The sequence below is a fragment of the Apiospora aurea genome (genome assembly GCF_038362705.1).
Source record: "Apiospora aurea strain CBS 24483 chromosome Unknown utg000002l_segment0_segment0, whole genome shotgun sequence".
In the NCBI taxonomy this organism is placed as follows: Eukaryota; Fungi; Ascomycota; class Sordariomycetes; order Amphisphaeriales; family Apiosporaceae; genus Apiospora; species Apiospora aurea.
This window is the reverse complement of record NW_027117389.1, coordinates 2132116-2153493: the sequence shown is the minus strand read 5'-3', so window position 1 is coordinate 2153493 and position 21378 is coordinate 2132116. Positions and strand designations below refer to the sequence as shown.

At 53.8% G+C, this 21378-nt stretch overlaps 7 protein-coding genes across 7 annotated transcripts; 3 read left to right on the top strand and 4 right to left on the bottom strand.

Annotated features, from left to right (window-relative positions):
- Positions 1-575: 575 nt before the first annotated feature.
- On the top strand, positions 576-4318 carry PG986_003053 (uncharacterized protein; the record flags this gene model as incomplete). Its single annotated transcript, XM_066839275.1, has 3 exons — positions 576-1088; positions 1145-3295; positions 3347-4318. 3 exons carry the CDS (start codon positions 576-578, stop codon positions 4316-4318), a joined length of 3636 nt encoding a protein of 1211 aa, XP_066704339.1.
- A 349-nt stretch (positions 4319-4667) lies between these two features.
- PG986_003052 (HAD-like protein) lies at positions 4668-5330 on the top strand (the record flags this gene model as incomplete). The annotated part of the gene is made up of 3 exons (XM_066839274.1): positions 4668-4683; positions 4748-5115; positions 5187-5330. 3 exons carry the CDS (start codon positions 4668-4670, stop codon positions 5328-5330), a joined length of 528 nt encoding a protein of 175 aa, XP_066704338.1.
- Positions 5331-5433: 103 nt separating this feature from the next.
- Positions 5434-7505, bottom strand: PG986_003051 (uncharacterized protein; the record flags this gene model as incomplete). Its single annotated transcript, XM_066839273.1, has 3 exons — positions 5434-6272; positions 6304-7204; positions 7275-7505. 3 exons carry the CDS (start codon positions 7503-7505, stop codon positions 5434-5436), a joined length of 1971 nt encoding a protein of 656 aa, XP_066704337.1.
- A 329-nt stretch (positions 7506-7834) lies between these two features.
- Positions 7835-9805, bottom strand: PG986_003050 (uncharacterized protein; the record flags this gene model as incomplete). The annotated part of the gene is made up of 7 exons (XM_066839272.1): positions 7835-7964; positions 8290-8524; positions 8610-8717; positions 8795-8921; positions 8990-9141; positions 9233-9371; positions 9455-9805. The coding sequence occupies 7 exons, from the start codon at positions 9803-9805 to the stop codon at positions 7835-7837; spliced, it is 1242 nt and encodes a 413-aa protein (XP_066704336.1).
- A 549-nt stretch (positions 9806-10354) lies between these two features.
- Positions 10355-12409, bottom strand: PG986_003049 (pescadillo; the record flags this gene model as incomplete). Its single annotated transcript, XM_066839271.1, has 1 exon — positions 10355-12409. One exon carries the CDS (start codon positions 12407-12409, stop codon positions 10355-10357), a length of 2055 nt encoding a protein of 684 aa, XP_066704335.1.
- A 588-nt stretch (positions 12410-12997) lies between these two features.
- Positions 12998-14349, top strand: PG986_003048 (phosphatidylinositol glycan- class U; the record flags this gene model as incomplete). Its single annotated transcript, XM_066839270.1, has 2 exons — positions 12998-13160; positions 13226-14349. The coding sequence occupies 2 exons, from the start codon at positions 12998-13000 to the stop codon at positions 14347-14349; spliced, it is 1287 nt and encodes a 428-aa protein (XP_066704334.1).
- A 994-nt stretch (positions 14350-15343) lies between these two features.
- Positions 15344-16803, bottom strand: PG986_003047 (Tom37 C-terminal domain-containing protein; the record flags this gene model as incomplete). The annotated part of the gene is made up of 2 exons (XM_066839269.1): positions 15344-16494; positions 16659-16803. 2 exons carry the CDS (start codon positions 16801-16803, stop codon positions 15344-15346), a joined length of 1296 nt encoding a protein of 431 aa, XP_066704333.1.
- Between the last annotated feature and the right edge of the window lie 4575 nt (positions 16804-21378).

Here is a 21378-nt window from a genome sequence, read left to right as displayed (position 1 = left end):
GGCCATTCAATGAGCGTTGATTGCTCAAGGTTCAAGCTGTACATGCCTGTATTGTAAGCCTTAAGCCTTGAGCCTTAAGCCGCCCGTGAGGCGTCAGGCTTGTGCAACTCTCCCTACTGTCGGGGGAGCTGAGTGAGGCAGCGCCCACCCCACCTTCCCCGATAAGCACCCTGAGTGAATGCCAAGCCCGCACCCCTGCACCGATAATTGCTACAGCAATCGCGAGTTTATGTTATGAACTGGCAGTTGTGGGGAGCCCGGATCGCGACTTCCCAAGTGGGGAGGAGAGGGATTATGCAGTGGGACGACAAAGCCGCCCCGACCATTGCTTGCAGATTAATTGACGGGTTTGCCGCTCAACCTTACATTTTCAGCCAAAACATCCGTGCAGACGTCACCCTTCCCTAATTCTACTTTGTCAAATCTTGTTCGCGATTCCCAATAGTCCTGTTGCAATTGGCGACAGTAGCTGCGTGCGCGCGAGTGTTTTTGGGGATTTGCTTAGTATCACTCAATCTCTTCAACCACCCACAACCTACTCACTCAGCCAACATCGTCTTACCTCTGTTGTCACCATGAATAGCCGCTCCACGCGGAGCGAGAGGCCCTCCTCGGCCGCTCCCACGCGGATTGGTGCTGCCGGGCGCGCCAGCGCGAGGCCAGCTAACAATGGCACACGCGACGCCACGAGGCCAGTTAATAACCGAACGTCCGCATTACGACACCCAGTGCAGCACAATGCTTCCGCCTCCCGCATAGATCGCACTGCCGCGCCCTCGCCCGCCCTGTCCGCGTCCGTAGCCTCTACCCCAAGCGGCAAGCGCAAGGACCGCGAGTTCGAGATTGAGGCTATCGGTGAAGAGACAAACATCAATGTTGTGGTGCGCTGCCGGGGTCGCAACGAGCGCGAAGTCCAGGAGAACAGCGCCGTCGTTGTCGAGACCCAAGGCCGCAAAGGGAATATCGTGGAACTCTCCATGGGGCCAAATGCCCTTAGCAACAAGTCATACAACTTCGATCGCGTTTTCTCGCAAGCAGCCGACCAAGCGTTAGTTTACGACGATGTTGTCAAGCCCATTCTGGAGGAAGTAAGTAAACAAGGCAACCTGCCCAGGGAAGAATCACGGCTGACATACCTGCTCAGATGCTTGGAGGGTATAACTGCACCATTTTCGCCTACGGCCAAACTGGAACCGGCAAAACGTACACCATGTCTGGTGACATGACGACCACCTTCGGCATGCTAGCCGATCAAGCCGGTATCATACCCCGAGTACTACATTCACTCTTCAAACAGCTGGAGGAGACCGATAGTATTGTCAAGTGCTCCTTTATCGAACTCTACAACGAGGAGCTGCGCGATCTCATCACCAAAGAAGAGAACATAAAACTCAAGATCTACGACGATACATCGCGAAAAGGCCACGCCACAACGGTCGTACAGGGAATGGAAGAGTCGCACATCAAGTCAGCAGCAGATGGTATCAAACTCCTCCAGGAAGGGAGTTTGAAACGACAAGTTGCGGCAACAAAGTGCAACGATCTGAGTAGTCGCAGTCACACCGTGTTCACAATCACTGCTTGCATCAAGAGGACTGGAGAAGACGGAGAAGACTATGTCAGTGCTGGCAAGCTGAACTTGGTGGATCTTGCTGGCAGTGAAAATATCGGAAGATCAGGTGCCGAGAACAAGCGAGCGGCCGAGGCTGGCTTGATCAACAAGAGTTTACTCACACTCGGTAGAGTGATCAACGCTCTAACCGACCGCAACTCACATATCCCCTACCGAGAATCCAAACTCACACGCCTGCTGCAAGATTCGCTTGGAGGGCGCACAAAGACCTGCATTATTGCCACGATATCTCCTGCCAGAACCAACTTGGAGGAAACCATATCAACACTTGACTATGCTTTCAGGGCCAAAAACATTCGCAACAAGCCTCAGGCCAACCAGATGATCAATAAGAAGACTCTACTAAAGGAGTTTGCTTACGAGATCGAGCGCTTGAAGGGCGAATTGATCACCACGAGGCAGAGAAATGGTGTATATCTGTCAAATGAGGCTTACGAGGAGATGACGGTTGAAAGCGAGTCGAGGCGGATTCAAACCGAGGAACAAGGCGCCAAGATCGAAACCCTAGAATCGAACCTACGCAACAAGATCCAGGAACTCTTCTCGTTGACATCCAATTTCATGGGGTTGAAGCAAGACCACGATGCGACAAGGTCTCAACTCGATGACACGCAGGGTGTGCTTGACCAGACTGAATTGGTCTTGGAAGCGACGCGTAAGTCCCTTGCGGAAGAGAATCACATTCGCAAGGCGCACGAAAAGACAGAAGAAGAGATGCGGGCGGTCGGTGGCAAACTGATTTCGACCCTTCAGAAGACTGTCAATCATGTTAGCGGCTTGCATGCCAAGAACAAACGAAAGTCAGACCTTCAGGCCTTGAATCGAAACAACTGGGGTACAGCTCAGGAGCAAGTGTCTGATGTCACGTCGCTGGTCGAGAGTCGGGTGGAAGAGTTCCGTGGCGAGCAGGAGCAGCATATCTCGAATATCTCCGAAAGGATGCAATCATTTGTACAATCCGAACTGCAGAAGCTGTCCTCCACACAGAGCTTCCTCGAGTCAAATCTGGAGCTCTTCGCCAATTCGAAGAAGGAGCTTACGGAGCGAAAAGAGAGGTCGAAGGAGGAAATGGACCAAGTCCTTGAAGAGATCCAAGAAGTCCGTGATCACATCAAGGAGAGAGTTGGCGAGAGCCTTCAGACCATTGCTGGAGCTGCCGAGAAGATCGCTCAGGATGTCCTCAGTGAGCTGGGCGCCTTCCACAACCAGCTGCATACATCGTACGCGTCTCTCGGAAAGGACTTCAAGTCGATATTTGAGGATTTGCTGAAGCACATCACGTCGCAGAAGAAGGAGTCGGATAGTCTCCGAACGCAGCTTGAGGAAGCCAGTGAGACAATTGTCCTCTCAAATCAGTCTATTTCCAGCAAGATTCATGAAGTTATCAGCGAGGAGAGGCGCCAAGCTGCCGAAGAAAGGCAAAATCTACTACTGCAGATTACTAGGCTCATTAACTCTCAAGCCGAACTTCAGGAGTCCAGGCTGGCCAACAGGGCGGCCTCGATTCAGCAGAGCGTACGTGAAGCCAACAGCGATTTTGAAGGCAGTGTCTCGAATTATTCGCAGGCCATGGATGGCTGGAATGAAAAGGAAGGGCAGCTTTTGAGCAACGTGGCCAAGTCGCGAGATACGATGAAGACGAGACTGCAAGATGATTGGAACGTAAGTGATTTTGTCCTTCTCCGTGGAAGGTATGTACTGACAAGCCCCCAGGCTGCGAACAAGTACAGCACCGCCATCCAGGCCACGACCAAGTCAGTCCATGCCCAGACTGTTCGTGTGGTGGATGAGCAGAAGACGGACCTGGACGAGCAGATGACATCACTTGACGACTTCGTCACACGTGCGAAGCTACAGAACTCGGAGCATCACAGTCAACACGGCGAATCGCTACAAAGCCTATCCGAGACGGTCGAGGAATCGTATAGCAACATCGGCGCACACTTCAAGGGCACGTTTTCTCGTGTGCAGGAATTGGAATCCGAGATGGACTCCGCCACGGATGCAGCCAAGGATGCCCTCGAGCCCCTGGAGGAGAACCTCTGCCAGCCGTTGTCCGAGTTGCGTGAAGACATCAGTGGCACTATACTGCAAGAATACAACCCTACAGGCGAGACACCCAAGAAGATGGCCTACGAGTACCCGAAAGACCTCCCGCAAACCAAGGACCATGACGAGCTGATTGCCGAGCTCCATGGGGCGCCATCGCCTAACCAACCGGCCAATCCTCCGAGTGGTGTCTTCGCTGATGCGGACCTGGCCCTTAGCGAGAAGCTTTCCCCATCGCGTCGAGAATCCTCAGATGACCAGATCGCCCCCTTGCAAGACCGCAACCCATTGTCCATGAGCCTACGTGAGATCCACCCAAACGTCAACTCTACCACGGCTTCGGCTTACAACCCCCGAGCCAGCACAGCTAGCAGCATCCAAGGGTACAGTGTGGCTATTGGGCCCGGTTCGGTCGTAAACGATACGTTGGACGCGGACATTGAAATGCCGCTTTTTAAGAAAAGCCGGACTACCCGCTCCATGGGTGGCAAAGGCACCAAAAGAAGCATAGCCGCCATCGACGGCCGCGAGAACGTCCCACCTCCTATGACAGTTGTGGGCTCTGGCTCCGCAGGCAGGGCTGGGGAGATCTTCGCCCAGAGCGTTTCTAGGAGAAAGAGCCCCCGGCTGAACTAGACGGAGCACAGAGAAGTTGTTGCTGGCACGGTCGACAGGCCGGTGTCTCGAGAGAGAGAAAAAAGAGTCTGAGCTGAATCAGGCAGCGTTTCGATAGGGTTTACCAGGAGCTGTACATAGCTTTTCTTATACTGTAAGGTGTTTGGCGTGTTGGAGTGTATGAAGTCTTGACACGGGGAATACGTGCTGTTGATACGTTTGGTGGCGGGATGCCTTTTCGTGTCGATAGGGATAGCCAGTATGCTTGATACCCCCTGACATTTGCGGGTCCACAGTATATACATGCTTTACAAATACCATTGATGTTTTATTCATCCATCTGCTCTGTTCAATTGGTTCAATATATTTGATGTTGACAGGTGCCGGTACGTGAATGAGGGGAACCGAGTGTAACAGCATGCCCGCTTGGCTGCTACGGCACCCTGATAGACTGGGAGCGCGGCTTCTCCGCCCCGCTGTACGCCATCACCTCGCAGCTGCCGCCAATGCACCCGTACCGCAAACAAGGGGAGGAGGCGGAGGGGGACCGAGCACCGGTGCTGGCGCTGCAGCGGTTCGCGGAGCTGGTGTCGGGGCGGGAGCGGGCGCAGCCGGACCTGCTTTATAACGAGCTCCTGGTCGAGTGCGCCAGCGCCCTGGCGTCGGAGCTCGGCATTACCACGCTGTCGGACGGGGCCGCGGAGCCCTTTGGGAACGCGCCGGGGACCTGGGACGCGTTCCCGGACAGCGTGCCGGGGCTCCAGAGGCTGGCGCGGGCGGGGCGGGGGCTGTACAAGCTGTGCTGCATGTGGCGCATAGTATCTCGATCGACCACGTGCCGGCGAAGCAACTGGGGCGGCGGAGCGTGTGGATTTCCAGGGGCACGCAGAGCGGCGGCGGAAGAGATGACATTCACGGGGATGAGGAGGAAGAGTTCAAGGGCCGCACGGCGCACGAGTGGCGGTTCGATACTATTGAGCAGCTCGCAGAGGAGGTGGAGAGACAGTTTGCGGTAAAGCAGAATGTAAAGTAAACAAACAGTATAGGTCATATGTGGGCGCCAGCTAGATAAAAGGCTTCATATCAAGAGACGACCTCGTGCTGTCGTCATAAGTCGAACCATGACATGGCTACTATCAATCCATACTACTATCCGACTGTACCAATTCACTACTCTTAGGCCCGCCGCCGTGTTTCCTCGGCCGCCCTCTCCTTTTCTTCTCGGGCGGAGCCGTGGCAGCAGTACGGTTCGCCTCGCCGCGCCAGCCCCTCCGCGCCTTGATGGGCTTCAGGAAGCCATCCACATGTACACCTCCCATCATCTCATCTTCGCTGTCGACATCCATGGGCTTGATGCCGTCGTTGCGGAGGCTGTGGACTTGCCTCAGGTGCCGCAGCAGATTGGCGTTCCGCGAGAAGCCTTGGGTGCTCCTGGGGCAGCCCTCGACCGTGCAGAAGAATTGGTGACCAGCCCCCGTGGAAGACACGGACCCGCTACGCTCCCGGTTTTGCGATGCGTTGCGTGAAGGTGCCCTCGAGCCTTCGGAAACTACGCTGGAGGATCGTCCGCGGCGGCGCCCATCCTCCACTATTTCCTCGTTCTCGGATTCCTGGTGAAGGAGTTGAGTCATGTTGGGTAAGGGCATCCCTGGTGCGTATTGCAACAGCTTGTCAGGCAATGCCGGATCCTCTTCCATGGTTCGTAGTTCGAAACCTTGGTCGAATAGGTCGGCACATCGCCTCGCGGCACGGTCAAGGGCGGGCTGGGAAAAGCCCGCGACGGCCGCAGCGCCCAGCACGTCTCTCCAGTCGCGCAGATTATGCCGCCTCCTTTTCTTCCTACCCGTGCCGGACCGGTCAGAGGATGGGTCGCGCGATGCCGAGGCTTTGCGCCCGGCGGTCGGTTTCCGTTTGGATTTGAGTTCGGACGCATCGCTCTGCGGTTCAACGCCAGTCTCCGAGTCATCGCTGAATACTGGCCTGGGCTCTTTCCGCAACCTCGCTACGCGGATTGCGTATTGCTTGTCTGTCTCTCCAGGGATTCGAGGGTATTGTTTTTTTAGGTCTGCCTCTTGTCTTCTTGGACATGGTTTCATCCTCCCTGTCCTCTCCACGAGACATGGTTCCAGGATCCTCGGTCTGGCTGGACGCTGGATCGACCTCTTTTGACTGGGCCCTTTTCACTCTCATGGCGAGGGCTGATCTTGCAGGTCTGCCACGTACTCTTTTGCCCTGTTGCGAGCTCTTAGCTGTTGCATCAGATGCGATTGAGCTGTCCGACTCAGACTCCGATGCATAGTGAACTGATGCGCTCCTGGATTTGTGTAGGACCGTTAGAGTGGCATCGAGCTTGGATAATATGCGCCTGGTCGAGGGTCGGAGCAGGTCGTAGGACAGTGCATCGTCTGCGGACACAACAGGCTTAAAGTAGTGCGGCCCACGAGGCACGGAGCCCGAGCTTCCATCTGACGCGCTGTCGAGGTCGGAGTCAAGCTGTTCTTCCTTCTTTAGCAACGAAGCCCTCGACCCCGGCCGCGATCTCGAAGCTCCGTTGGAATCCGACTCATCCAGAGCCTCATGACCCTCCTCCTTCCCGTCCGTATCGTCGGGTGCGGTCAGGATCATGTCATCCTCTTCCCATGGCCTTGCCTGGAACTTCTCCTTGGCGAACCTCAGCGCCGTGGCTGACACAGCTTCCTCCAGGGCAAAACTTGCGGCACTCTCGGCGCCAGTGACGGGGCGCCTGATCGTGAAGCCGTCGTCCCGATCTTCAGGCCGCTTCATGAAGTCGTCGGGGGCACAGTGGCCGCGGGCATAGGCCACGCGGACCAATTGCCGTGGGGTTTCCACTGCTGGCCAGCTCGAATGGCCTCGCCTGTCTGAGCATTGATATCCTGTGTGCACCCTCTCATGTCAGCCAGATTTGACCAACTGTAAAACAGCATCCATCTCCTATCCCAACCACTGAAGAACTTACCAGCTCGGGTATCGGCGCACGGCTTGCAGCATCCTCACGCTTGAGGGCAAAGGCATTGTACAAATGCACGGCGAGATCACGGTTCCGGATATCTTCCAGCGCAACCGAGGTGGCGATCTCTTGGCTGGTCATATCCAGCCAAGTGGAAGATGGCCCATGCCAGCGATTTGGGCGGTTGTGGCCATCCTCGTCAGATGACGGTTCATACTCGTCAGAAGAAGCCGATGCCATAGTGCCGTCTAGTGATGTATTGGAAAAGGCAATTGCAGTCGCAAATCGGAGCTCAGGCGCATCCTCCTGGCCTACAACTTCATTCTCTGATGGGATGGCTGATGGCTGGGAGTTTTTTTCTCTGGAATTCCGTCTGTTACGGTTGGAAGCCGTTTTTGAGCAACAAAAGTGCAGGATGGGAGGATTAGGTTGGGCCCACTAAAGCTAATACAGCTAATTTACAGGCATAGAGTGGACATACCTTATTTACTACTCCCAAGCATATAGGATATACTCTAGAATAATGCCTGAAATAAAGTGGTTTATATATATATTAATATGCGTATAAGCTATTCGTTCGGAGCATGAAAGGTGCAATCGTGTATTCCGCCGTTGGTAAGGGCTTCCAGAGGCAGTCGGCCATCCTTCCCCTCCTCGAACACTTCAATACCACGGGGATGACAGAACTCTTGTACAGACCTGGCATACTTCTCCCAGTGTTTTATTCCTCTTCCGTACTTATCGCTCAGGAACGATGGATTGTATTCTCTTCAATGCAGGCAGCTTGTGCCCCCGCCGCTCCATGTCCTGCAACAAAGCCTTGGTCATGGCGCTTCATTCTCAATATGTCAGTCCACTCCAGGTCATCATCCACTGATGTCCATCGCAACGGTGACCTAGGCAACGCCTCATGTATTCGTTTCCGACTGTTGTGGCTTCCGTCCATACACGACATATCTAACATGTGCTTTGTTAGTGGCAAGATTCATCTACTGTATCCAAATCCCTGGCGTTTCGCACTTACCCCGGAAAGTAAGCCTCGTAATTGTTGATGTTAGTCTTGATCTCGTGCTTAGCATCCTCGATGATCTTCTCAGTCTCCTCCAGAGGCAGTCCTAGGCCTGCTATCATTTTCAGGCCGATGCCCCGGGCCCCTTCGTACGCGTTAGTCCGCGTGTAGTCGCCAATCAGCCTCTGGCGAGGGTCCCTTGGCCAGGTGCCGAGCGGCATCTCGAACTTCCACTCGCCAACATCAACGACTGGGGAAGGCATTGTTATTTTAGTGATTTTCCTTGGATGTGAAGAGAGCAAGAAGAGGGAACGCGTTGTGTGTTTAGTACTTACACCCGGCTTCTACGAGCCAGTCCTTGTAATGCCGTGCTACATTGATGTCCCGGCCTTGTGCAGCAGCGCCCCTGATCGCATGACTTGCCCAATTCCCCACCGCCGAGCCTAGATGGAAACATCGTATCAGTCAAGGATGATTGTTTTCTGCGTTGTTCGCCGTGTCTTGTCTTGTCAGTACTCACCCTCCACCGATTGCGTATTGGACGTGAGCTCGAGCTCGAAGTCCATGTACTCGATCCAACCTCCTTCCTTTAGGTTATCTAACGCGTGTTTCATGACTTTGCGAGGGTCGTTGAAGCATGTGTATACCTAGGTCAACACGTGGGTGAGTCTCCTCTTTTGTCGCTTGCGCAGGTAGTGTAGTCGGGCATGCATACCACTCTCAGATGGACATAATCGAACTTGTATTGTGGGAAGACGCATTCGTCTTCCGAGTCGTCCTTTATGAACTCGCAGTTAGGTGGCGAATTGGCTGGCTGAATCAGGCTCAGATCTGTCCCGACGACATGAGTATCCGGATGTTGCCGGGCTGCGAGATACACATGCACACATGAGCGTCAGTCCTGCCCCTTCTCACGAGGGTACGAGTCTGTGTATTGAAGGGGGAGGGTGGAGAATACCATAATCATTAGCCCATATGCCTGTCCCCGTCGCTACGTCTATCACGAATTTGGGGTTGTGTACAGGCGCCAGACCGAGCCTGCCCTCCAATACGAGCTCGAAAGAGGCATGTTGGAGATCCAGTCGGTCTTGCTCTGCCTGTAATATTGTGGTGAGTAGTGGGACCTCCAAATTACTTCCAATCACGACGTATGTGTGTGTGTGTGTGCGCGCGCGCTCACGGGGTCATTGGGGAGGAAATATCGGCCCTCTCGGAAAGACTGGTACGTCCTCCCTGTTGCCTCCAACATAGAGTCATGGGTCTGTACGGAAGCGCCGGAAGGAATCCGTATCAGTTCTTCTGGCATTCTGAAGCTGGACTGGCCGGCATCCGCAGATGCTTGAAGAGGATGTGTAGTTGCCGGCAAGGGCGGCGAGGGGAGCAGCGGACCGCGGGACAAGAGGGGCATGCTCGCCAAAGGAGCTGTCCCTCGACTTGTTGTGGGCCGAGTGACAGAGCCAATGTCGTCGTCTTCGACCAATCCGTGGTCGACAGATCCGTCTTCGCTCCTTTTATCGAAACTGTTCTGCATCTTGGTAAACCACATTGTATGTCCACAGCCGCTGACACCCATCCAAGGTTAGTAGCGTATATGCTCCTGCCGACTTGGGTCCATATCAAGAAAGCTTTCGTGGTGTTCCTTCGAATGCTGAAAGGTTGCATTCAACTGGGGCGTTTTCCAGAAAGAGAGCCAACCATAGTTCAGGGGCCAATGATAGCCTATATTATTAATACTATGTGTGTGCCACTCCGCCAGGCCAGGGTGTCAATAGCGAGTAGCAAATCAATGCGGTCGAGTGCTTGTGCTGTGCCTCTGGAAACCCCAACTCCCCATCTAATAATTTGCTGATCTACATTGACACCGATCTTGATTCACAATGGCTATAAAGAATGTTGAAACTTAAGAGAAACCGGCTGATGGCGATGACTTCGCTTAACGAGAATGAAACTAGAACAACGTCCGGCTTGCCGATGCAGGAAAGTTGCTCTCAAGCCGTTCATTGAGACGCCGGATTAAGCCGTGCAAATATGAATAAAATGACATGAAACTCCTCTTATAGTCCCTTGTTTAACTCCTCAACTATGCCGGCGCCTGTCTAGCCTTTTGCTTCTCCAATTTCCTTCGCTTCTCCCTCAGCTTCTGGTCTTCGGCGCTCTTCTTGTTATTGGTGTACATCATCTGGTCATGCAACTTGCGCTTCTTCTTGCTGAGCATACCCTTCGCTCGTTCAATGTCCTCTGCTTCCTCCTTGGCCTGGGCCAGAAGCTTCTTCCGGGCATCTGCCTTAGCCTTGGCCTTCGAGTTCAGTGCAGGCTTCTGAGCGACGGGTTGGCCAGTCATCTCAGCAATAAGCTCCCGCTGGTATTGAAGCTCGGGGTCTTCCTCCTCAGCTTCGGCATCATCAGCCTCTGCGTCCTCGCCCTCTGAAAAGCCACCAAATGTCGTGTCGCCTTCGCCGCCCTCTTCATCCTCGTCATCATCGTCAGACCCGGCAACATCCATGCCATCGGCTGCTGCTCCCTTGATGGCCTTGAGAGCCAAATCGCCATCGGCCTTCTCGTCTTCGTCCTCTTCTTCTTCGTCCTCGTCCGACTCGAGCTCTTCGTCGCTATCCTGCAAGGCTTCCTCCTCTGGCTCCTGATCCTCCAGGGGTATCGTAGGGTCATAACCACCATGGGTGCTTTGTACAAACGGACTCAGATGTGGAGGTAATTGCGCACCAGGTGCGTAAAGGTCGGGTCGCTTCAACTCTTCGTCGTTAACACTATCCCATACCCACTGAGGTTGCACGTAGATACGACCAGGCATGCGCTGGTTCGGGCCTAGTTTCTGCGCAGTTTGGTTATCACCAGAATCCTGGGCGGCTTGGACGATCGGTCGATCCACGATCTGATGAGTGATAGCAGGGTCTTCGGGGTTTGTAGTGTATGCTCCATCTCCCAGCACGGCATCCCAGCCCACACGTTTGCAGCCAAATGCCTTCAAGATGAACTCCAAAGGCTGTCTCGGGGTCTCACGAGACAAGAAGAAAGTGCAGTTTGCGAAAAGTTGTCCAGGATCACCGCTGGAATGCACTGGTTGCGGCAGTACGTCACCACCGGGGGCAGCAGGTTCGAACTTGTCAATGGCAGCGTCCTCGGCGTCGGTGCTCGTTGTAGCCACATCCTGCTGGCCATCGACTCCAGTATCCTTCATTTGTTTGATGAGCTTGTTCACCGCAGCTTGGGTCTTGGGGTCTGTAGACTTCTCAGATTCACCCTCAGTGATCATGGGTTGAGCCGAGGCGTCAGCAAGAGCCTTGGCTGCGTTGCCTTCAAGCGTGAAGGCACCCAGCTCGGCGGCAGACTCGTCTCTGTTCTGGTCGAACTTGGGCGGGTAAACTAAGCCAATTGAGCTGTAGAGCTTGAAGTTGATGAACTTGAGCAGGGTCATGTAGAATTGCACGAAAGTGCCCATGATACGGAAGTCGATGTCGCCAACAACCCTTTGGTTGAACTTGTAAGGCACCAGCCACAGGATGTCAACACCTTGGATGGTGGCCTGGTAGTAGATACCCTTGATGGACAAGAATGATTTGCGCAGGCTTTGTGAGACGATCAAGTAGTGCTGGAACTCGAGGCAAAGGCGCTCGCAGCGAGCGATCATCTTGGCGGGAACCGCCGGGGTGGAGGGCAGGTTGGCAAACAAGAACAGCATGGAAAGAGCATCGTCCAGGTCTCTCAATGCGTCAACGAAGGTCGGATATCGTTCGCGAACAAGATGGTCGAGAGTGTACGGTGGCCTGCCCGTCTTCTCTGGGCGAGCGGCATTGCGCTCAAGTCTTGCCGCATCGGTGACGTCGCCTCTTCCCAGAGCTTTAGAAATCTTCTTCTCCAGAGCCTTCTGGTCTCGGAACTTCTGAAGGAGCGGCTCGTGCAGGAGATATTGGATGTCCTTGGCGTAGTAGAAGGTGGTGGAGGCAGTAGAACTCTTGTTGGCCTTCTTGCGGTTGTTGGGTTCTCGGGGGAAGATTCCTCGCCAAATACACAGCCTTCGGAAGTCAGGAAGACTGATCTGGAGTTTCCTAACTGCCTGGTTTCTCGTGATGTAGTTCTTGGCCGCACCGGACTGGCCCTTCTTCTTGATCCGACCCATGGCGCAAAGCGAACAACGAGGGTGTTTCGGACTAAACAGTTAAATCTTCTTGGAAGCACAGAAAGCGCGGCAACTTGTGACAGTGCAACGAGTGAAGAAGTGGGAGATTGATATTCCCGACTGGATTGTGTTGCTTCTTACTGTCTGCAACCACCAGATCTGTCGGCAGAGAATTGAGCAAAGCTGCGACCCCACCAAAAAGTTCAAATGGACTGCATCGCTCTGAACTTTTTTCTGCCATTGGTATCGGTCTTTTTATCGTGTCCGCCTACCGCATCGGCTTAGGGCGCCATTACGGTGCACATCTCAATGGCCAATGGGGTTGAAGCGTGGAAACGGAGTATGGGTCCACTCCGTTTCAATCGCTCACAGCGTTCCGTCGGGGCCGTCTGGAGTTGGGCTTAGGACGCTGGGCCAAGACGGGACAGGCCAGGTTGTTGGTTGTTACTTGTGTACTTACTTGAGAGGCTCACGATTATTGACGACGACCTTCGACACGAGAAACAGACCTGCGCTGCGTCACCGGCAGGAATCTCGTGCAAGCTGGCCTACTCTCTTTCTTTCTGCCTATAGCGATGGACCTGCGTCATGCCCAAAGATAAGATGAGCTTCCAAGCGACGGCGGGGACAGCTGGTCTCTTTGTCGTCGCCGCGGCTCTCCGTCTGCTGCTGTTCACTGCCTTCCCTGGCCTGCCTAACCTACTGACTGGTCGCGTCGAGATCTCGACCCCCGTGACGAGCTTCAAAAGATGTACAGTGCTTCCGCTTCCCACAAGAAACCGTAGAACACGAACAATCGCTAACTTAAACATGAAGTGCAGGAGGGTCTGTTCCTCTACAATCACAATGTCTCTCCGTACGATGGTGGCGTCTACCACCAGGCCCCTCTTCTACTGCCGCTATTCTCGCTCCTCCCCGATCCGTCAACGTACCCGATCTTCACGTATATACTCTATACCCTTGTGGATCTCTTGAGCGCCAATGCATTATATAAGATCGCCGAGTCCGGGGAAGGGGGTGCGTCCCGCCTCTATTCCTCCCCGCGCAAGGAGAAGCGATGGAGCGGATACGTCGTGGCCGCCCTCTTCCTGTTCAACCCGTTCACCATTGCGACCTGCATAGGGCGCCCAACCAGCGTCTTCACGACTTGCGCGATCCTGCATGCAGTGGCCAAGGCGCTTTCGGGCAACATCTTTACGTCGATGCTGTCCCTCTCTTTCGCCGCCTACCTCTCCATGTACCCCTTACTGTTGTTGCCGCCCATGGTGATACTGGCCTATGACCGGACGTACAACCCCAAGGCGCCGAAGTCCCTCGTGCAGCTTGCTGGCATGTGTACACTTGCCGTAGGCGTCAGCCTCTCCCTCCTCTTCCTCTCGTCCTACGCCCTAACTGGATCGTGGGAGTTCCTCTCCTCCACCTACGGCACCCAGCTGACCCTGACGGACCTGACCCCCAACGCGGGTCTCTGGTGGTATTTCTTCACCGAGATGTTCGACAGCTTCCGGTCATTCTTCCTCGGCGTCTTCTGGCTGCACCTTTCGTCCTACACCCCGGCGCTCACGATACGGCTGCGGCAGCAGCCGCTCGCCGTCATCACGCTGCTCCTCGGCATCTTCGCCATCTTCAAACCCTACCCGTCCATCGCCGACACGTCGCTGTTCCTGAGCCTGGTCCCGTGTTTCCGCCACGTCTTCCCGCTGCTGCGCTACAGCTTCGTCACGGCCTCGGTCGTCCTGTACGGCACCTTCCTGGGACCGGCCTTCTACCACCTCTGGGTCTACGCCGGCAGCGGTAACGCGAACTTCTTCTACGCCATCACCTTGGTATGGAGTCTGGGCCTCAGCCTGCTTGTTAGCGACCTCGCCTTTGCGGTCTTGCGCGACGAGTGGGAGGTTGAACGGCCCGAGATGCGCGGCAAGGAAATCCGGCAGATATAGGGATCTCTGGAGATGTCCCGACAGAAGCTACTTCGTAACCTATGGTTATTGTTGGTGTTTGATTTGGTCGCATGGGCTATAGATGCGCGTTACTTCAAGTCCTCGATGGTTTGAAGGGAGAAGGGAAATCTATACAAACCCTGCATAGCATGACGAATTGATTGTTGGCATTATCATGGAAGAAAACGCCAACGGATGGACAGATGGATCCCTCGTCCTGAAAACGTGGCCGCCAGTAACATCACATAATAGCTGGCCCTCGGCGAGTAAACATCTACAAGTGAGCTTCATAAAGAAGCTTCGAGAAGTACGCTGAAGAAAGGGGGAACTGGCTGTGACGTATGTAACAAAACTGTACCCTTTTAAGGGGTTAGGATATTCATACATTGATGAAAGACAGTCGCAATGGTGATTTTGGTCAACCTAATGATGTATGCAGCTTTTTACGAGCTCACGCGACGACCGGCCCCAGAAGGAAAGGGGGTTATAGGCTCAACTCCTGCAGTAGTCAGACGTCATACTCTCGCGGGACTCGCTATACATGTTTATGGTTGCATACATCTCAAATATACAATTTTTCTGGAAATGCTTCTCTTGTACCCACCGACCAACTGGATTGTTCGGGCACAAATGTTGCTCAAACTGTACAGGGCTAAACTTGGCTTCGTCCTGAGGCAGGGTTCTAGCATCGAGACACCATTATATCCAACTCCAAGTGGTTTACGCACGTTATCGACGAATTTCTCCATGGACTAAACAGGTTTCTAACAACAGTAGGGCCATCTTGAGGCACTTGGAAGGTGAAATTTACCAATGTCGACTCCTGTGGATTGTTTCCCCTTGCTTCATTTCTCATATCCTGCTTGTTATTTTCCCTATTATGCATTCGAAGAACACACCACTTAGTGCCATATGCTTCTCAATTCAGAGAAACCACTACCAGCCCGATAAGCAATATTCATTCAAACGTTGAATTTTATTACGTCTCTTATGTCTAAGGTTCAACATCGACAGCGACTTCGACCTTTTCCCCTTGATACACTGTATCTCGCTCCATAGGTGACTGGATCGGAGCTGGTGCGACAGGAGCATCGAAACCAGGCAAGCTGTTGAAAATTGCTCCAATATCGCCAAACTGGTACAGGCCGCTTTTCGGGGCCTCCCATCGATGTGTAGCCGCGCCAAACGGCGACAGGGCTTTGAAAACCACGGCACCGCCCACTGCAGCGATTCCAGCAACCGCTGCACCCACGGCAAAGAGCACCTGTGCCGGATCACGCATTTCGCCAGAGTCTTTGATGCCATCGCCCCGCCAGCTCTTCCAAGAGTCCCCAACACCTGGAATATGCTCCGTGGCATCGTCGGCGAAGCGACTCGTCATATTGACGAGGCTCTGTGAGGCTGGTTGAGTCCAAGGTAAGGTATCCTGGATTCGATTATCCTTCCACTGGATAACCTCAGTCTGCATAGTGTCGAGAAATTTGATCAACCTCGAGCCGGCAGGATTCCTGCTCATACATCTTTCTACAAACGGGTGCGGTGTCCGCACTCGCAGAAGCCTCAAGTATCCAAATGCAAGAAAGTCCAACGAAGTGGGTTTTCCGGCGCCAAAAACGTATGTGTCAGTTCCGCGCAACTCGTCTAACGTCAAGAAGAAGTCTTCGAGGAGACTCTGTAATCTAATAGCGGCTGCTTGCTCAGGTTGCATACTGTCGCTGACGCTGGGCCGCGTGGGCAGCCTCAGGAAGCCCGTCGCCGTTAGCGGAGCCGTGGCCTTGGCCTCCGAAGACCCATCTTCCGGGTCGATGTCGGCTGCCAAGTGATCCAAGCCGAGGTGCTCCGTCTTTGCAATGGCAGCGGCGCGGAGCTTGAGCGGAACCGTCCATGTCAGCGGAAAGCGGAGTAACGATGAGTAGGCAGGCCGCGTGAGCTCTGTCCAAGCGCTGGGCGAAACATAGAGGAAGAACGCCAGTAGGGCTGACCCGCGTGATGAGAGATAGGACGCGTATGCCAGGGCGTCAGCTCGCTGCGCCTCAGTGAGGTCACAGTCTGCTGATGAGAAGGACGTATGTGCCGCAAGGTACTGGACAATGTTTAGGTACCCAGAAATCCAGGTACCGTCATGGTGCAGTGCGGGGAGTACATCTAGGTGCTGGGATTAGCTACAGGAATAGACTCCAGTCGTGAGGCCTATGGGGTTGATTCAGATCGTTCGAAACGAGCCTGATGATGGTGGGGACGGCCTCCAAATAAGTTCGCCTAATGGAATGACCATGTTTATACGGTGAGAGGAGAATAGATGGACTTACAGTCAGGCGACACACTGACGTCGTTGCTGGCAACCAAAGACCAGTCTCTCGGAGGAACAACGTGGCCCAGATACGAGATAGCAGCTAGGCATTCCGGATCAATGGATGGAAGCCCAAATGCTTCGCCCCAAACGTGAAGTTCCATGAGTGTCGAGAGGCTTCTTACGCGGTGGCTGAAAATCCTAGTCGAGGCGGCGATCTCGATGAGGTCCAGAAGCTATTGTATTTAAACCAGGTTATTGAAGCGTGACGGCGGGCCGAAGGTACAACTATCGGACGATGGCTTGAAGCAGCAAAAAGCAGGGTTGTCTTGTACCGTATCGGGCAGCAGCTTGCAAGCCAGCAGAGGCTACTCCGGACTCCGGAGATTAATGCTCCAGCCCCAGGGGTGGGCGTCTGGATGTCAAGCGTCAAGTGACTAACCGGCGCAATACGGTAGCTGCTGTCGGATGTACGTCCCAGGGAACTGGCAAGGTCGATCTCAGATCTTCTCCATCCAAGGACAAGGAGACAAGGGCGGCCTGCTGTTCTTAGTAGGCTTGCGGGAAAGATTACCGGCCTACCATGCTCCAAAACAAGCAGAAACGGCGCCGCTTCGCTGTGATTGGATCTCTGGGCTTTATCGCGCGTTTCGTCAAGTGTCAGTAGCGCTTCTTATCAGCACGTGGATGCAACTTTCCCAGCTGTTACCCAATTATGTTCTCCGCGATTCAGTTGACGTCACTGGCTCGGATGTGGGCCATTTTTTTTTTGATCGATTTGCAGATTAGTAAGATGCGCTGCATTCAAACCGTCTTGCATCTGGCATTTCACCATCCCCAACCTCCAACCACTAATTTCACAGGCTCTGTTTTAGGGGAAGACATTGCAATTTGCCACTTGCTCGGCAGCTGTCCCTGACGATCAGGGGGTGGCAAGTAGCATTCTCGACAGCTCGGGCGGCTGAGGTCCTGAAGGTCCATTGTGGTCGAGATGTCGCACCTGGGAAACTCTAAGGCGCGTGAATTGGGTTCGAGAGCGACAGGACTGGCTCTGCTGGCCGAAGCCTGTTATCACATAGCCAACCGCCCAGCCTCTGCCTAGACTGGCACAATCTTGGTACTCTACCCGGAACGCACCGCGAATCTTCCTCGGGCACGCGCAAGGCAACGAACTATGCGGGCACTAGACCCAAGTGACAGACACTTGACGTGATATTCTACGCCTACGCCTACGCATACCGCCGTAGGGCATGGCAGGACGGCCGTACCATTTCCTGAGCGGGCCCTTGTCGCTTATTCTTGACAAGTTTCGAGGCTGGAGAAGGTCGGCACATCCATATTTTATGCTTTACGAGGTAATGTAGGCACTGGCGTGCACGACTGTACTGGCAACGCCCGCTAGGTACATACGTTGTTCGGTAAAGTAGCAGCGGGGAAAGATGTTCCCAGCAGTTCATGACCACGAGACGATGTGAGCGGCGAGGTGCCACTTCGGGGGTTGGGGGTGCAAGACTATTATTGTCCGTACAGTATCTGTAACATACTCGACTGCCCGGTGTATTGTGGGAACATGCCGACCATTGCAAAAGCTGCTTACACACACACACACATTGGATGTTTCGCAATCCACATTAGCCCGTCTGACATGCAGGTGAATAGTCATCCATGCGTTTGAGCCTCAACCGTGGCATCGTACATTACATTACATTACATATGTACATGTAAGTATGAACTGCATTGGGCAGTAAGTGCGTACGTACGATGGGCAAAGATTGACTTTGATGGTGCGTCAGCTCAATTCGCGGGGAGGCGCCAGCGCTAGAACAACCCGCCATGACTCTTCACGCCCGAACAGAATTCCTTCGCGTGTTTCGTCAGAGGCGCCCGGCCTTGGCTGCTTGGCCCTTAGCAACGCACACGCTATGAACGTCCAGCCTTCCCAAGATCAGACGGTCTCTTCCCAGGCACGAACCTAAGTTTCCTTAGCCGTGCCTCTCTCTCCCCATTCTCTTTTCCTACCTTGCCATTCAAACCGGGGCCTGTTGGATTTGAAGAATGTGACTGGCATGCTATGGCGTCGTTTCGCATGTATGAAGAGCGGGCGACCGACCAAAAACCCTGGATGCCATGCCATGCCCGCTGAGAGTTGGATAATTGGCCGAGCCATCCGCGGTTGTTCGGCATACCAGCCAACGAAGACCCCCAATTGATGTTGGCTGGCAGGAGGACAGGCTCTATCTATTTTTTCCCTATTCCTACCTGGTTACCACTTTCGACCTATTGGATCCATCCATGCATGCTACCTTGCCGATTCATCCTTTTTTTTTTCTTCGGCCGAGCGCAACAAAAATAGGTACGAGGGAAGGTTTGAGGCTCCCCAACCTTGCGATTGTTAAACACTCGCAAGCAATTCAGGTACTGGAACCTAGTTCCAATTACCAGATTCAGCACATCTTCCGAGGCCTCGCTCACTCAGCAGCAGCAGTCAAGGAATGTCAGGGCAAGGGGGTGGAGGGGAACGGACTTCTGAATGAACGGACGGACGGACGGACGGTTGTCGGCAGCTAGCTACCTGCAAGCCGATAATAGCATGACAATCGGGCCATCGTGTACATACATTTGCATATGCATATGGATGGTGGTACATCGAGGAAGGACATGGCCTTTTTGATGAATCGATGGGACTATTGTGAAAGCCAATGACTCAAGGCGCAATATTCCGCCGCCTCTACCTCCTACTACACATCTAGTTGCGACATGCTACTGCTACTTACCACTGCTCCCACTCCAGCGGGCTGCGATCCTGTTGTTTATCAACGATCGAGCTAGGTAATGCTTCAAAAATGTAGTGCTGGACGTAGTGCGAGGCTCCCCCGCGGTCCATGGTTTGTCCTGGCAAGAACCGATACACTTGCCAGACAAAGACCGGAGCCAACTTTGCAGCCAGGAACCAAACGGTTCTTGGCGTCGCGAAGGTGTTAGTGCCCACCTGAGGCGGCCAGGCCAGGCCAAAAGCAGCACTTTGGCTGGGCGGTACTTGTTACGTGCACAGTTTGTTCGCCATTTGCACGACGGCGGCAATGGCCGGCGATTGAATCAGGATAATATTTCGGCGACTGGAAACTCGAACAAATACCTAGAAATCAATTGATCCATTCCAAGGCCACGTTGGTCGAAACCACCTACGTCGTCTCTGGCAAGCCCGGCTCGGCGACTGGGTAGACGGTGCCCACCACACCCTCACACAAAGAGGAATAATAGTCGGCTATCGAACAAAATGAGAATATATCACCGCGACCAGTTTTTGATATTCAGGCCGATCCTACCTAATGCGCTGTTGCGCACTCCTCCCGCGCATTCCACTCTTTCTGCCCGTCCCCCTCCCCGCCAAGGTCATCTCGCTCTCACATGTTGTCTGTTTGGCCGCACCGAGTCTCAAGTTTGCTCTACTTTGCTCCTCCTCTCCCCCCACAGCAGCTGCTGCTTAATATTAGCTCCGCACATGTGCATGTATCAAATCTGTGATCATGATGTAACTCTGGATAATTCATGTCAAGTGATGAGCCGCTAACACCTTGACGAACCCCTCCTTTGCCATTTCCGAAAGGGCGGTATGGCTAGTGAATATGATCTGCTTCCCGCGCTTGCAGGCGGTTTTTTTTCTGGAGGCTTTCACGACCCTCGATTGGCGGCCGCTGTGGCAGGTATGGTACGAGGGAGGGAGGGGGGGAAGAGGGGTTGATCCTGATTTCCACTGCCCTCAATCCATTGGTAGATTGTCGGTCGCCCGCTGCCCAATAGCACCTGCATGGGGCCGAAGAAAAGGAAATGGAAGAAAAAGAAAAGAGGCCGGATCGGCGCGGGCATTGTATCACTTTCATTCGTTGGCCCTGTCAGCTGCAGGCAGGAATGAGATTGAGGGACACCAAAGGAAGAAGGGACCACAAAGATCACGGAGGCCCCGTTTCGAGATGATTGACATTTGAATATTATGCGTGTTTTATCTTGTAATCGTCGCAATTGTACTATGCTCCGTATCTTCATTTCAGTCGTCGGCTAACCGATTACCAGTTGTCGCCAAGTAGAGATTCCTGACCCCCAAATGGTCCAGCTGTAATCCGATAGTGTCCAATCATCACTCAGCTTCCCATCCCCAGGGGTATCCGCGCACGCAAGCCAATTCTTTGCAGAAGACGCCATGACGATGCTTTCTATGTGTACATGGTCCCAAAACCCCCCGAACACCCCTTTGTTGTAAAAGATAGATCCCTTTCATTCCAAAATCATGAACCAATTGTTCCCATATCCCGTTCATGGAAGGTCGTATGCGCGGGTCCAGTGACCCCAGGCTCTCGACTCGACCAATGCATTATCGTACAACACCTCATATGTCAAGTGAAATGACAAGGAGAGTATAGAAGAATCCGTTGAGCCAGCTCGTAGTATGATTGAGTGAACGGCAGGAGACTTGAGAGTGCCGCACCGAGCGCGACTGGTAGTGCGGGACGCCTGGCTGCTTGCCACTACTGTTGAATCGCAGGCTGCCAATGATCGTCAGGTGCGCGCATGTGATGACCAACCGGCTATCGTGGTTGTCGATGGTGTGAGTGGAGGTTGTGATGTAACTGCTCCTCAGCCCAGACGGCGAGAGCCCCGTGAGCCTCTAAGAGATGTGCATCTTAGAAAGCGGCGGCTCGAAAACAGAAGAACCAGGAGATCGGTTGGTTCCAGTCAACCGA